This window comes from Portunus trituberculatus, chromosome 42 (genome assembly GCF_017591435.1).
Source record: "Portunus trituberculatus isolate SZX2019 chromosome 42, ASM1759143v1, whole genome shotgun sequence".
Taxonomy (NCBI): domain Eukaryota; kingdom Metazoa; phylum Arthropoda; class Malacostraca; order Decapoda; family Portunidae; genus Portunus; species Portunus trituberculatus.
In genome coordinates this window covers 7,232,812-7,248,560 of record NC_059296.1, presented here as the reverse complement: position 1 = coordinate 7,248,560, position 15,749 = coordinate 7,232,812, and the positions used below count along the sequence as shown (strand labels likewise).

At 41.5% G+C, this 15,749-nt stretch overlaps 2 protein-coding genes across 2 annotated transcripts in view; both read right to left on the bottom strand.

The window, feature by feature from the left end:
- The window catches only part of LOC123517361, a 38,115-nt gene that overhangs the window by 16,685 nt on the left and 5,681 nt on the right, over window positions 1-15,749 (bottom strand). The window contains 19 exon segments of the mRNA XM_045277374.1: window positions 986-1,046; window positions 2,697-2,778; window positions 3,042-3,159; window positions 3,305-3,400; window positions 3,643-4,035; window positions 4,591-4,655; window positions 4,887-5,049; window positions 5,315-5,536; window positions 5,838-6,062; window positions 6,194-6,334; window positions 10,692-10,804; window positions 11,046-11,217; window positions 11,362-11,463; window positions 11,465-11,542; window positions 11,700-11,779; window positions 11,782-12,498; window positions 12,770-12,938; window positions 13,181-13,360; window positions 15,021-15,631. Coding sequence (XP_045133309.1) covers window positions 986-1,046; window positions 2,697-2,778; window positions 3,042-3,159; window positions 3,305-3,400; window positions 3,643-4,035; window positions 4,591-4,655; window positions 4,887-5,049; window positions 5,315-5,536; window positions 5,838-6,062; window positions 6,194-6,334; window positions 10,692-10,804; window positions 11,046-11,217; window positions 11,362-11,463; window positions 11,465-11,542; window positions 11,700-11,779; window positions 11,782-12,498; window positions 12,770-12,938; window positions 13,181-13,360; window positions 15,021-15,631 — 3,788 coding nt within the window.
- Window positions 4,514-6,303, bottom strand: LOC123517536 (protein obstructor-E-like). The gene is made up of 5 exons (XM_045277691.1): window positions 6,194-6,303; window positions 5,838-6,013; window positions 5,322-5,536; window positions 4,887-5,049; window positions 4,514-4,655 (listed from the first exon to the last, which is right to left on the bottom strand). Exons 1-4 carry the CDS (start codon window positions 6,264-6,266, stop codon window positions 5,031-5,033), a joined length of 483 nt encoding a protein of 160 aa, XP_045133626.1. The 5' UTR covers window positions 6,267-6,303; the 3' UTR covers window positions 4,514-4,655; window positions 4,887-5,030.

The window sequence follows — 15,749 nt, the reverse complement described above, 5'->3', positions numbered from 1 at the left end:
ATATATATATATATATATATATATATATATATATATATATATATATATATATATATATATATATATATATATATATATATATATATATATGATAATTAAATGGCTGATGTTTATTTAATGAAATCTAATAACATAATGAATAGTTGACAACTTACAATTCAGAAACAACAAGTCTTTATGATATTTTAGTATAGTAGAACAATAAAAAACTACAAACAATCTTATGAACACCTTTTCATACATATATATATTTTTTTGATATATTCGGCTAAAATTCGTCATCTTGTCATCATATTTAAGAACTGAGATCCGTTTAGCTTTTAACAGCATGACACACTAAATGGAAGCTAGAGACGATCCCAGTGGTCAGCAGAGAGAAGAGGTGCATGCTGCGTGAATGTCTTCGATCTTCAGGCTTTCCTCGTGGTGTCCAGTACACACACAATCTGCTTTGGATGGCAATGAAAGCAGTTATGAAGTTTAATGCATACAGGGAGTCATTTAATTTCTTGTAGATCTTCAATTCGGTTCGGTGGAATATGCTGAATCACAGATAACAGTAGATCTGGATTTGACACTGGACTGCGGAGCCGCGCCGCCACTGCAGTAACGTACCCAAAGCGGTCGACTGGTAGTACGCGGCAGCTGACTGTTAAAGTTATAATTTTGTAAAGTTTTATACAGTATAAGGTGCATTTTTTAAGGAAATGCTAATCGTTACTAAATACCGCAGCAGTGGGAAGGCGTGTGCATTTGTCGAGACTGTGAGGTACACCAGATTAAGGGCTCGGCTGACCTCTACCTGGAGGAAACATTATCATTATTATTATTATGTATATATTTGTGGCAAGTTGTATACACCTATGTCTACTGCGAATTAGTCATTTTAAAATCTCAGGTGAGCAGCGAGACGGCCAACGGTTTAGCCAACGGACAGTGACTGTCACTCAAGTCACTCGGTTCAAGTCAGTCGTGCTAGGGATACCGCTGCAGCCAAGAGTGAGGGGTTATAATTGTTACGTGCATGTTCAGGCATTTTGACATATCTGTGGAGACAATGAAACAGTGAAATGTGAATGCTGTTGAAAGAGTTTTGTCCAACAATGGATTTACAGTGAAAGTGTGAAGAGCTTGTGTCGAGGCTCACATGAAAATGTTATTATGCGCGTGTGTGATGCAGTCGCTAGTGATGTCACTGTGCAGTGAGTAATGAAGTACAGTGAGGTGAATAAGGAGTGAACATTGTGAGTGGTGTAATGCACACAGATTTAACATTGTGAGTGGTGTATCCAACCGTGACGTGTGTAGGGTGACGCTGAGTGTTGTATGCGGAGTTAAGTCAGTGGTACAGTGGAGAAGAACTGCTAGTGGTGACTTGAGGCGTACAATGTGAAACACTACAGTGAAATATAATGAGAGGTCACACAAAATGGCAGAGTGAGAGGCTGTAACTGGGACGTAATCCGAGACGCGTGCAACTGGTGGCAGTGACTGCAGTTATGACATCTGGTGCCATATAGATAGTCAGTTTGGGAAAAGATAGTGACACTGGTGAAGAACAGTGACATGTTATTGACATCACTGTGACGTGGAAGTGTACTGTGGAGTGCTGTTAAGTGTTAAACTCACCTGATTACTAACGTGACTGTAACAAACCGATGAATGATTAATAGTGACTAGAATGGTAGGAAACAATGCCTAGGCAGTGACTGATAGTGACTACTGCGATATATTTCTTCGCGTTAATGATGTAAAAAAATAAAGTCCGCCTACGCGCTTTGTAAATAGTCTTCCTAAAAAAAAAAAAAGTTGCATTTTTGTTAATGAAATTATATAGAGTACGCTAGTGCAACATCTGTGACTTATATAATGGGTGGGATAGTAAGACACCAACAGTGATGTCCACGCCAAACGCAAACCTGGTGTCGCCACAGGAGGTAACACACGGTCACAGAGTGATGACAAGAGGCGTAAACTCACAGGTGTGAAGAAGAGATGAGCAAGTGGACAGCCAAAATCATGTAAAGTAATTTATAAGTGATGCAAAATTTGCATTTTGTGTTTGAAATACAGCTTTAAGCTTAAAGTTGTATTTAAACATCCACCTGGTACTATATAAATTCTTGTGTTTGACTCGTATAACTGAGCGGTACAATGACACGGTTGTATGGATTTAGGTATCACTTTCAGGCATTGAATTAAACAGTTAGCTTGCTTCACAGTGATTTTCATAGATTCAAGTTGGCTGGAGCTGAGATCTCGAGGTTTGAAATTTAAGGTCCGTTCTCCGGCTTTGGGTACGTTACTGCAGCGCGGCGATTTTCGTGTCAAATCAAGATCTACTGTTATCTGTGACTGAATATATTTTGAGCCTTAGTGAATATTTGTAAATGAAACATTCACATCATTAACGGTTTGTTGACGATACGTGGAAATAGTCTAGCATTATATTTGAAATTTTGCTTAAAAAACAAATCAAGAATGGTTTCCTTTTTCTTGAACCTTAAAAGAGTCAAGCAAAAGTTCATCTGACTACACGCAATAAGCATGGCCTATGGTCATGAAGGAGTGACTGAAAGATATGCTGCCTAACAATTCAGTATTTCCACTGTAGTGTTGAACATACCTGCAATGACTCTCTCACCTTGGGTTAGTGGTGGGGACGACGGCGGATGGGCATGGTGCAGTTCACGAACTGAGGCAGATCGCACGACTTCTTGTCTTGGTTCCAGTACAAACCCTCGGGACAGTCCAGTTTAACTGGAACTCCTTCATCGCCTGGAGAATTATGCAATTTCACGGTATGAGTTTGCATACATAAAAGTCATTCATTATGAGAAAACTGTGGCATTCAATGCATCTGGGAAGAGTCACACTGTAAGTTGAGATCCTTCATCATATGACATGAAGTCATACACATTTTTCTTTAACTTATAAAAAAAGAAAAACTAAGCAAGAAGAGCTGGACACTTGAAGAATTTCTTACAGTGATAATAAGAGGAGCAGACTTCAGAGGGATAGTAACAGTCGCAGAGACAGACTGGTGGTGGCTCGGTGACGATGCATTCCGGGGTACATGTCAGCATACACACACGTGTCGAAGTCAGGGTGGAACACGAGTCCCTCTGAACACTTGTGGTAGCTCATTGACTTATCCTCCTGAGGAAGAAAAGAAATCTGTCAGGCAGGCACACCCTCTCATTGCAGGTCTGGACAAATCTGCTCTAAGGAAAACAAGCTTTCGGGGGGATAGATAACCTTTCACCGAAACCAAATGGATGTTATTGAGCAAACAGATACATACATCACAGTAATAGTAGGAGGTGCAGTCGTCAGCAGGTTTGTGGCAACACTCGCAGTCACACATAGGGTTGGGTGTGGGTTGTGTGGCATTGGGGGGCTGGTGTGGTTGGGGCAGGTGTGGGAATCTCACAGATGTGGTCTGGTCCAGAGGTGCAACCCGCTGACTGTGGCCAGTCGCACACCTTGTAAAGGAAAAACATGCCCTGATTACACACAAGTGCGGCATCACTGAGGCCTACGGCATTCTTATCACTAAAAGAACCACGGATTGGAAACCTTAATCCGAGTTAAATATGATATGATTTGGCAATCAAATGTGCTGGAAGACAAAAAGGGTACCTTCAGCAGTGGGTTGAAGTGTAGACCAGCGGGACAGTCCTTCACGTAAGGGATGTTATGGTCACAGTGTACCCATTTCCCGCACTTCTGAGGGTGTGGGAAGAGTCCTTGTGCAGCGGGGCATGCAACGTCACACACAGAGCCTCCTGGTGTTGTGACTGGAGCCTTGGTGGTGGTGGTGGTGGTGGTGGTTTTAGGCGTGGTGATGACGGGGTGAACGCACTTGCCATCAGGACCCACGTAGCTGCCGGTGATGCAAGGTGTAATGGCTTCGTGGTCACAGGTGAGGAGCCACTGGTTCCAAATAGTGCCCTTGGGACACGGCATTTCCTGAGGCCCGTACGGGGCGCACTGGATGAATTTCCTGCAGTCTGTAGGATGAGGGAAGTACTGCTGACCTCCGGAGCAATCCACGCATGGGAATGGTGACACTGTTGTGGTAGTGATGGGTTTAGGTGTGGTGGTGGTGGTGGTGGTGGTAGTAGTTGTAGGAGGAGGTGGAGACGTAGTGGTAGGTTTAGGTGTGGTGGTGGTAGTGGTGGTTGGTTTAGGTGTGGTGGTGGTGGTGGTTGGTTCAGGTGTGGTGGTGGTGGTGGTGGTGGTTGGTTCAGGTGTGGTTGTGGTGGTGGTAGTAGTTGTAGGAGGAGGAGGTGGAGACGTAGTGGTAGGTTTAGGTGTGGTGGTGGTGGTGGTGGTTGGTTCAGGTGTGGTGGTGGTGGTGGTGGTTGGTTTAGGTGTGGTGGTGGTAGTGGTGGTTGGTTTAGGTGTGGTGGTGGTGGTGGTGGTGGTGGTGGTTGGTTTAGGTGTGGTGGTGGTTGGTTCAGGTGTGGTGGTGGTGGTGGTGGTCGGTTGAGGTGTGGTTGTTGTGGTGGTGGTGGTGGTCGGTTGAGGTGTGGTAGTGGTGGTTGGCGGGCGCGGTGTGGTTTGATGGCAGTACAGGCCGCACACATTGGTTTCAGGGTTGAAGAACAGACCGTCAGGACAGTATTTCTTCTCCGGCTCTCCGTCCTTGCCTGTCGAAATGGTTTCGCTTTAGAAATGGAGCTGAATGTTGCTTGTTTGCAATGATTTGTATTTCGGTGATTCTCTCTCTCTCTCTCTCTCTCTCTCTCTCTCTCTCTCTCTCTCTCTCTCTCTCTCTCTCTCTCTCTCTCTCTCTCTCTCTCTCTCTCTCTCTCTCTCTCTCTCTCTCTCTCTCTCTCTCTCTCTCTCATTAGGCACAAGGTGAATGATGGGCGACTCACAATCGTAGAAGGCGTTGCATTCTCCCTCCACGGGGTAGCGACAGTCACACTCACAAACGGGCGGGGGCGTGGGACACTGGTAGTTGCTTGGGAAGTCGCAGTTTTCAATATGAGGATTGAACACAAGACCATCTGAACACTCCCTCACAACAGCTTCGCCGCTCTGAGGGCAGAAGTCGGTGAGAGGTTAGGAGCAGCAAGGTAAAAGTAAAGCAGACGTGGGCATTTGTGTGTTTTCTTTAACTCATCTCGGCAAAAGATTTCTTTCATGGCTATTATTTACATGGGTGACCGTTCTACTCCGGCAGTGCAACAGGTCTGTAATACAAATGTACTGAAAAATTGATGTTGGGGATTGCAGTTGCTGAACGTTAATGTTAATTAATGATGAGCCAATGTGGAACTGTACAGTAGACCGGCAGACCGACACAATACCTGGACACACTCGTAGTACTTGGTGCAAACGTCGTGGGGCTTGAGGCAACAGTCACAGTCACACTCCACTGACGACTCCAGGAACCTGACGACTCTGAGGAGTCTGAGGAGTCTGAGGACTCTGAGGAGCCGAACAAGTCGAGCTTGAGGCGAGTTTTCGGGTCACTGGTTTCGAGGGAACACCCAGACTTCACTAACCGCGCTGTGATGTTGCACTGAAATGTTAAAACATTGGGGATAACTGCATCACTACCGGTAATATCAACGTAAAAAGGACACACACACACACATGCACGCACGTAAACACACACACACACACACACACACACACACACACACACACACACACACACACACACACACAGTCCATGTTTAACCACCGCACATGCCTTTTGTTACAGATACTAGAACTAACTCTCCTCTGAATTGCTATACACAATTCACTGATGGTCTTCGCAACAGCGGTGCTGGAGACGCACCACGACGTGCTGATTAAGTCACAGGTACTCCACTCACCTGGGCCAGTCGGGGATAGTCGCAGCGCCTCATTTCCGGGTTGTAGTCAAGGCCTTCCGGACACTGCTTGATGGTAACGGCTCCATGCGAACACTTGACGTAACTGTCGCAGTTAGTCGGGTGGGCAAAAAAGCCGGCGGGAGTCGGACAGGAGAGACTTGGACACACCTGCAGACCTGTACGTGAGGAAGAGTGCCCCTTCATAATCATGTCTTTCACATCATACTTTGAAGGAAGTGATATACAAGGAAATATGAAACAACGTTCTTCATTATGTATTTCAAATGTGATCACTTAAAAAAAAACTGTCCTAGAAGGCGTCACAAGATGAGAGCGAAAGGATAAAATAATGACACCTTGGGCGTAGACAGCCAGCAGGAGGATGCAGAGTGCCGGAAGCACACCGTTGAGGCCAAACTTCTGCTCCATTCTTGGTCCTGTTGCTCTGAGGCAGTCGATGACTCTGCATTAGTCCCTCTGGTCTGGCTCTTATATACCTGAAGGGATATAGGTGTCGTCAGGCGTGCTAAGGAAGGAATAATCCGCACCAGACGTGTTGATCTTTCGTCAATGCATTACGTAACCTTGGTGTGTAGCTGTGGAATTCATGCTTGACAACGATGGATCCTGGAACACTGACCAAGTCAGTATCTTGGGCACATAACGAGTAATTCCAGATATCTGATTCAGCGAAGTCAGCGCTTTGGTTACGATGTGAACACAAGATGTACTATTCTGGAACAGTACTCCCTTACTTGCAAACATAGTGCATTCATATATCTATCTCTCTATCTATCTATCTATCTATCTATATATCTATATCTATCTATCTATCTATCTATCTATCTATCTATCTATCTATCTATCTATCTATCTATCTATCTATCTATCTATCTATCTATATCTATATATATATATATATATATATATATATATATATATATATATATATATATATATATATATATATATATATATATATATATGTTTGATCTATTTTCATATACGAGTACCTTAACATTTGAAAACAAATCCTATTTTTGTTACTTGTTACCTTTCATTTCAACATTGCTAATATTTTTATCATGGCGCCACTCCAGAAATTTTTAAATCCCTTAACTTCCCTCCCCACTGGAGTATGAGGAACAACATAGTTGGGCGCGTTGGAACTGCCGTCACATTGCCTGTATGTCGTAGAAAGGATGAAGTAAAAGTGCTGAGAATTCCTTATTCTATATTCATACATCTAAAATGAAATACGGAGTTTACATGTCCTCTAGATTCTAGAATATCAACACAGACATACGGAGCTCTATCTCTCTCTCTCTCTTTCTCTCTATATATATATATATATATATATATATATATATATATATATATATATATATATATATATATATATATATATATATATATCTCACACACACACTTTATGATCGCACTTATATCATTATAAAGTGTCTATATGTGTGGATAAAATTACGCAAATATAGTTTAGCATCAAACTGGTCTATATTACAAATCTAGTGCTTACCATAAAGTTATGTTTCCTGGCTGAGGAATTTGGTATAACTCCTAATATCTCTCCTAATCTCCTTGAGAAAAAGCCACAGTCTTATCTCACGTTATTGTCACAGAGGATTGCTCTTATCGACATGACGCATAACAAGTAAAGTACTTCTTAAAACTAATCAACCACTTTGTTACTTCATAATGCGTTTATGATTCTTAACTCTTGAGGTTTTGTTAAAATACTGTTTTCTTAATGTATCTGCTAGGGTCACATGGTGTAGGAAAGTTTTACACATGCGCTCTCTCTCTCTCTCTCTCTCTCTCACACACACACACACACTCGTGTGTGTTGTGGGTTGAAGAGGGCGGGTCTGGCTCTTGCTTCCAGACAGAACGCAACGCAAGATAATTAATTCTACGGCGATCTCTCATGTGTCAAACGAGACGCGTTCCGGCCTGAAAATTACAGTGAGAGTATATCTTAGAGTTGTAGAGCGAATCACTATTACGGTCCAGCATCAAGTGTAATTTTTCGCTATCAATGAGTTCTCAGGGGCGTTCAGTCCAACATATTCAAGAGGAAGTGCATTTCTTGTTTTTTTCCGATTCTTTTTTCTATATTCTTAAATTTATCATGTGAGCGATCCACTGCTGCTTACTTTGTTGCAAGGCTTCACCAAAATTCCAAGAAATTGCACGTGCGTGCACACACACACACACACACACACACACACACACACACACACACACACACACACACACACACACACACACACACACGCACACACACAAACACACACAATTTTTCAGTATTGTGATTATTCAGGAAAGCCGGAACGCTACCACACAGTTGCACCAAGCAGCAGCCTTCTGCCTGGAGTAGTGAGTCTTGTGATGTCTCCTCCGCGCTCCACATCATTCCTTACCTGAAGGCTGACGGAATCTCTTTTGCTTCAAACTAGTTATTGAAGTCTCGGAGATACTTACAAGCTTTAGACTCGTTATTTAGAGTTGAGGCAAATTCTTATGACGGAGCACGTAACAAAACTGGTGAATTAAACACACACACAAAGAAGAACTTCAAGTAAAACAAACGTTTAATTCGAGATAATAGTGTGTGAATCCTCCACATCATTTATCGAAACATTCCTGAAACAATTTTTTTTCCTCTTAATAAATTTAATGGATTGGCAGTTAGAAGGCCCTTCTTAATTACATAACTATGTGTGTAATTTAGTTTAATTTTTCTTATTCTATGCTGTTCCACGATTTATATATATATATATATATATATATATATATATATATATATATATATATATATATATATATTAGAGAGTTGGACAGAATAAGGATGAGAGGAAGAAGAAAGCCTTGTGCAGCGTGGCCGCAGGAGGAGGGGAGGCATGCAATTAGCAAGATCAGTAGAACAGTTACCATGAAAATAGCGATAAAATATAGAAAGGGATGCAACATTTCGGCGGTGAGAAAGAGATTGAAGACAGTTAGTCAGAGGAGGGGAGTTAATGAGACGAAGAGCTTTCGATTCCACCCTACCAAGCAAAGCTGTGTGACTGGAACCCCCACAAACATGCGAAGAGTACTCTATACAGGGACGGATAAGGCCCTTATACAGAGTATAATATATATATATATATATATATATATATATATATATATATATATATATATATATATATATATATATATATATATATATATATATAGGTAGTGCATATCTCTATTACAGATAAGAATGAAACTGCTTACATAATCTGTTCATGAAAGCTGTCAGTTATAAACTATTGCTGACATGATTTGGAAAAAAAAAGTGGTTGTCTTTGCAATATCTATCCTAAGATTATCATTTCAACCTGTTACGTTTGTTTGGTCGATGGACAGAAAAGTAATCTGAATTTATTTTTTTTTATTAAAAGCCTTTGTTAATAGATTAATTGAAACTTGTTCGGCAAAGAAAACTACTTCAGTTTTTCGTTTTCTTTTTTCTCAAAAATGTTATATCTTTTACAGTATACTGTATGTATTCATTCATTCATCTTAAGAACTAAACTCAACGTAGTATTTGAAATAGGGTCCAGTGTGCACGATATACTAAGTATTTGAAAAAAAAAAAAAAAATGCAATTGATTCATATTATATGGATCTATTTACAAGCAAAATTATGTTTCATTTGTTTTAATGATAAATATTTTTACAACCATAATAACAATATTTTAGGACATCAGTGTAAGTGAACAAAAGGTAAAACCCATTCTTTTAGTCTATGTCCATGTAGAGAGGAAAGATCCTGGCAGCATATCGTAGAACCTCTGCATGGCTTTCCTGGCAGCGTCGAGGATGCGACATCCATTATATATAGAACCAATTCTGAAAATTGTTGCGTATGCGAATATACTTTACTTCATGCTACATAGACCTTAGCATACTCTCTCTTTTCATACTTCATTTTCCTAATCACAAGTTGTAAATGGTGAATGTTTGCTGGTCTTTACATAAATCTGAGGGTTGCTGTGTAAGTAACATATATGTATGTCCTTCATGGCTTGTTGCCAACACTTAGGTGTGGTCTACTCTTTACATTCACAATTTTGCAGCCACGGAGACTTCTCCCAAAAACACCCAACAAACCCGAGGCGGGAGATATGAGTTTGTAATATTTTTATAAAACACCAGTCTATAGATGTGTTGCGGTTGACTGCACAAACATATCAGGAAAGAAGAACAAAAGTTTGAAAGGATGGATTGTATTTCCAAAGAAGAAAACAGCAACTCAGGGAAGACATTGGGAGACAGGATGCAAACAAACAAACGGCAACCTAGAAACACGTTAGAAGATACAATGTCAACAAATGATTTTTATCAGTATTGTGCTACGATTTGACATTAAAACATCGTTGTCTCTTTCATATGTACTAGGATTTATATGTGGGTATGCTAACTGTATAACTTAAATGGTTAAAGTAATGTCATATACATGGGGAAAAAAGTATTTGTCTCAAGGTGCTGATACATCTCGGACACGAGACCATGTGCATAATATTGATATTATTTTGCCATATTTCTTGCTTTCTACTGGATGATAGTGACTTAGAATGATCTTATTATTCCATTATTTCATTTAATAATATACAAATGACTTAAAGATTTTTCTCCAGCTGACCAAGTTGGCTGGTGAATCTGGTATTTTTTTTCAGATCATAGTGAGTTCCAATTAGTTCAATATTTCCAAGGTGTAAACCGTAGGGGAACAAGATGTAGAACATAAATTCCTATGCTGAGAAATAAGTGTCTGCTCGTAGGAGGCCCTCTGACCTTTAGTTAATGGCGGATGGGCATGGTGCAGTTCACGAACTGAGGCAGATCGCATGACTTCTTGTCTTGGTTCCAGTACAATCCCTCGGGACAGTCCAGCTTAACTGGAACTCCTTCAACGCCTGTAGTGGAAAGACATTTCACTGCATAAGATTGCACATATAAATGAGTCATTCCTTGGGAAAACTGTGATATTCAATGCATCAGGGAAAAGAGTTACATTGTAAATGTGCAGAATAAAGTAGCATCCTTTATCATATGAATGTACTCATACATTTTTTCCTTCGCTTATAAATAAAAAAAAAAAAAAAAAAAAAGAAGAAAATTAAGCAATGAGAGCTGGACACGTGAAGGATTTCTTACAGTCATAATAAGAGGAGCAGACTTCAGAGGGATAGTAACAGTCGCAGAGACAGACTGGTGGTGGCTCGGTGACGATGCATTCCGGGTACATGTCAGCATACACACACGTGTCGAAGTCAGGGTGGAACACGAGTCCCTCTGAACACTTGTGGTAGCTCATTGACTTATCCTCCTGAGGAAGAAAAGAAATCTGTCAGGCAGGCACACCCTCTCATTGCAGGTCTGGACAAATCTGCTCTAAGGAAAACAAGCTTTCGGGGGATAGATAACCTTTCACCGAAACCAAATGGATGTTATTGAGCAAACAGATACATACATCACAGTAATAGTAGGAGGTGCAGTCGTCAGCAGGTTTGTGGCAACACTCGCAGTCACACATAGGGTTGGGTGTGGGTTGTGTGGCATTGGGGGGCTGGTGTGGTTGGGGCAGGTGTGGGAATCTCACAGATGTGGTCTGGTCCAGAGGTGCAACCCGCTGACTGTGGCCAGTCGCACACCTTGTAAAGGAAAAACATGCCCTGATTACACACAAGTGCGGCATCACTGAGGCCTACGGCATTCTTATCACTCAAAGAACCACGGATTGGAAACCTTAATCCGAGTTAAATATGATATGATTTGGCAATCAAATGTGCTGGAAGACAAAAAGGGTACCTTCAGCAGTGGGTTGAAGTGTAGACCAGCGGGACAGTCCTTCACGTAAGGGATGTTATGGTCACAGTGTACCCATTTCCGCACTTCTGAGGGTGTGGGAAGAGTCCTTGTGCAGCGGGGCATGCAATGTCACACCCAGAGGTGGTAGTGGTCGTTGGTTCAGGAGTGGTGGTGGTAGTTGTGGTGGTTGGTTCAGGAGTGGTGGTGGTAGTTGGTTTAGGAGTAGTGGTGGTAGTGGTGGTGGTGGTGGTGGTTGGTTCAGGAGTGGTGGTGGTAGTTGGTTCAGGAGTAGTGGTGGTGGTGGTGGTGGTAGTTGGTTCAGGAGTAGTGGTGGTGGTGGTGGTGGTAGTTGGTTCAGGAGTAGTGGTGGTGGTGGTGGTAGTAGTAGTGGAAGTTGTAGTTGTAGGCCGAACGCAATTGCCATTTGAATCCACGTGGTTTCCAGTGACACAGGGTGTGCTCGTTTCGTAGTTACAGGTGAGGATACCCTGATCCCAAACCTTGTGTTCTGGACAAGACATCTCCTGTGGTCCAAAAGGTGCGCACTGGATATACTTCGTGCAGTCAGTAGGGTGCTGGAAGAACTGTTGGCCTCTGGAGCAATCCACACAGGTGAACGGCGAGGCCGTTGTGGTACTGGGAGTGACAGGAGTTGTGCTCGGCGTTGGTTTCTTAGTCGTGGTGGTTGTTGGAGGAACACAGTTGCCAGTGACGTATTCAGGCAGATCACACGACTTCTTGTCCTGGTTCCAGTACAAACCCGCGGGACAGTCATACTTGACTGGTACATCTTCTTTACCTGGAGGTGACATACAATACAAACTGAAGCACAGAAAACTTTTGTGATCAATGCATTTAATGATATTGTATGTATATATATATATATATATATATATATATATATATATATATATATATATATATATATATATATATATATATATATATATATGCAAAACAACATACGGTTCTTATCAATATAGATATAATCATGCACGGTTTTTTCTTGGGTAAGTAAAAGAAACGAGGAAGGAGCAAATATTGAAAATAGTATTTAGAGGAATTCCTACAGTAGTAATAGGAGGAGCAGTCATGAGCGGGATAGAAGCAGTCGCAGTGGCAGACTGGTGGCTCGGTGACAACACATTCTGGGTACATGGCAGCAAAGACACACGTCTCGAGCTCAGGGTCAAACACAAGTCCTTCTGAACATTTGTGGAAGCTTACTGAGTGATTCTCCTGAAGAGAGAGAGAGAGAGAGAGAGAGAGAGAGAGAGAGAGAGAGAGAGAGAGAGAGTGTCAGACTCACATGCTACATATTTTCAAAAAAGAAGAAATAAACTGGCTCTTTAAAAATAACAAATATATGAAAACCCAAATAGATAAGTAGATAAATAGACAATATATAGATAGAAAACAAAGAAACATTATATAGAGTGTTATTTCTCACAACAAACATCATGATGCAAAACAGCACATACGTCACAGTAATAGTAGGCGGTGCAGTCTTCAGCAGGTTTGTGGCAACACGCGCAGTCACAGAGGGGATCGATGGTGGGTTCTGTGGCATTGGTGGTCGGTGTGGTAGGGATGACTGTGGGCATTGTGCAGGATTCCTCCGGACTGGAGGTGCAACCCGCTGATTGTGGCCAGTCGCATACCTTGTAGTGAGAGAAGAAGACTTCATTAACAAAGAACATATATATATATATATATATATATATATATATATATATATATATATATATATATATATATATATATATATATATATATAACTCTAATAAAGGTTAGAGCACACGGTATAGAGCAGTGGTTCTCAAACGTTTTCATGAGCGACCCTATTTGGAGCATTTCATTCCTTCGCGACACAGAGTAAAGTAAAGAGAAAGAAAATGTACAATGATATATAGTCATATACACGAGCCTGCATGGGCCTACTGCCAGTCAAACATACGCGTTTGATACAGGAGTCATTCCTGTCAGAGACACCATTACGTGAGGTCCAGGAGGAGGGAGGTGGGGGGAAGATGAACATACATAACAAAAGTAATTTGTGGTTAAAGAAGAATAATTCAATTTAGTAACTGAAATACACTGAAACACTGAAAACATGATAATGTTCCTGTGACGCGACCCAACTTTGGGTTGCGCCCATAGTTTGAGAACCACTGGTATAGAGGGTAGAATATTAGGCTGTATCAAAGTGTTGTTAGACCACAGGCGACAGAGGGTAGTAATTAATGGATCTAATTCCGAGTGGGAAGAAGTAGTTAGTGAGGTGCCACAAGGCTCAGTTTTAAGGCCATTATTATTTCTAATATATATTAATGACTTGGATAGTGGAATTAACAGTGACATTAGTAAGATTGCAGACGACACAAAGATAAGTTGATTAATTAAGTCCGATTCAGAAGCCATGGCCTTGCAGGCAGACTTGGATAGGATGAAAGAATGGACAGATCGATGGCAAATGCAGTTCAATATTAACAACTACAGGGTACTGAGCGTAGGTAAAGATAATCCAAGCAATAGGTACACGAGGCAGTAGGAAGTTCCAAGTATGAGAAAGATTTAGGAGTCATAGTTAGCTCCGATCTCGGTAAAAAGAAGCAATGTATTGAGGCCAAGAATAAAGCGAATAGAGTATTGGGATTAATTTTTAGAAGTGTTAAAAGCAGAAGTCCCGAAGTAATACTAATATTATACTAGGTGCTGGTCAGGCCACATCTTGACAATGCGGTACAATTCTGTTCCCCACATTATAGGAATGATATAGCTTAGTTGAAGTCAGTGCAAAAGAAGATGACTAAAAAGATACAGGGAATGAGGGGATAGTTCCTATAAAGCGAGACTGAAAAAAACTCAGTCTGCATTCCTTAGAGAAACGTAGGTTAAAGGAAACCTGATAGAAGTATTTAAGTGGTAAAAGGGTTTTAACAAAGGAGACAAGAACGAAGTTCTTAGGATCAGTAGGGGGACAGAACCAGAAATAATGGGTTTAAACTTGAAAAATTCAGGTTTAGGAAAGAAATGGGATGAAACTGATTTTCAAACAGAATGGTTGATGAGTGGAACGGTCTCAGTGGTCATGTAGTCAAGGCTGAGTCAATAGGGAGCTTTAAAAGAAAAGTTAGATAAGTTCATGGATGGAGATGATAGAAGGAATTAGGTAGCTTTAAACACACAGGGACTGTCTTGTATAGGCCTGGCGGACTCTTGCAGCTTCCCTCTTTTCTTATGTTAGCTTGTTAGTATCAAAATATGGTAAAGCTTAGAATATAGTGGTGCGTAAGTCTGTGATGCAAGTGATGAAAATACCTTGAGTTGTGGGTTGAAGTGTAAATCAGCAGGACAGTCCTTCACGTGAGCGATGTTGTGGTCACAGTGTACCCATTTGTTGCAATTTTGAGGGTGTGGGAAGAGTCCTTGTGGAGAGGAACAAACAATGTCACACACAGAGCCACCAGTCGTTGTGACTGGGGCTTTGGTGGTTGTGGTGGTGGTGGTCGAAGTGGTAGTGGAAGTTGTAGTTGTAGGCCGAACGCAATTGCCATTTGAATCCACGTGGTTACCAGTGACACAGGGTGTGCTCGTTTCGTAGTTACAGGTGAGGATACCCTGATCCCAGACCATGTGTTCTGGACAAGACATCTCCTGTGGTCCAAAAGGTGCGCACTGGATATACTTCGTGCAGTCAGTAGGGTGCTGGAAGAACTGTTGGCCTCTGGAGCAGTCCACACAGGTGAACGGCGAGGCCGTTGTGGTACTGGGAGTGACAGGAGTTGTGCTCGGCGTTGGTTTCTTAGTCGTGGTGGTTGTTGGAGGAACACAGTTGCCAGTGACGTATTCAGGCAGATCACACGACTTCTTGTCCTGGTTCCAGTACAAACCCGCGGGACAGTCATACTTGACTGGTACATCTTCTTTACCTGGAGGTGACATACAATACAAACTGAAGCACAGAAAACTGTTGTGATCAATGCATTTAATGATATTGTATATATATATATATATATATATATATATATATATATATATATATATATA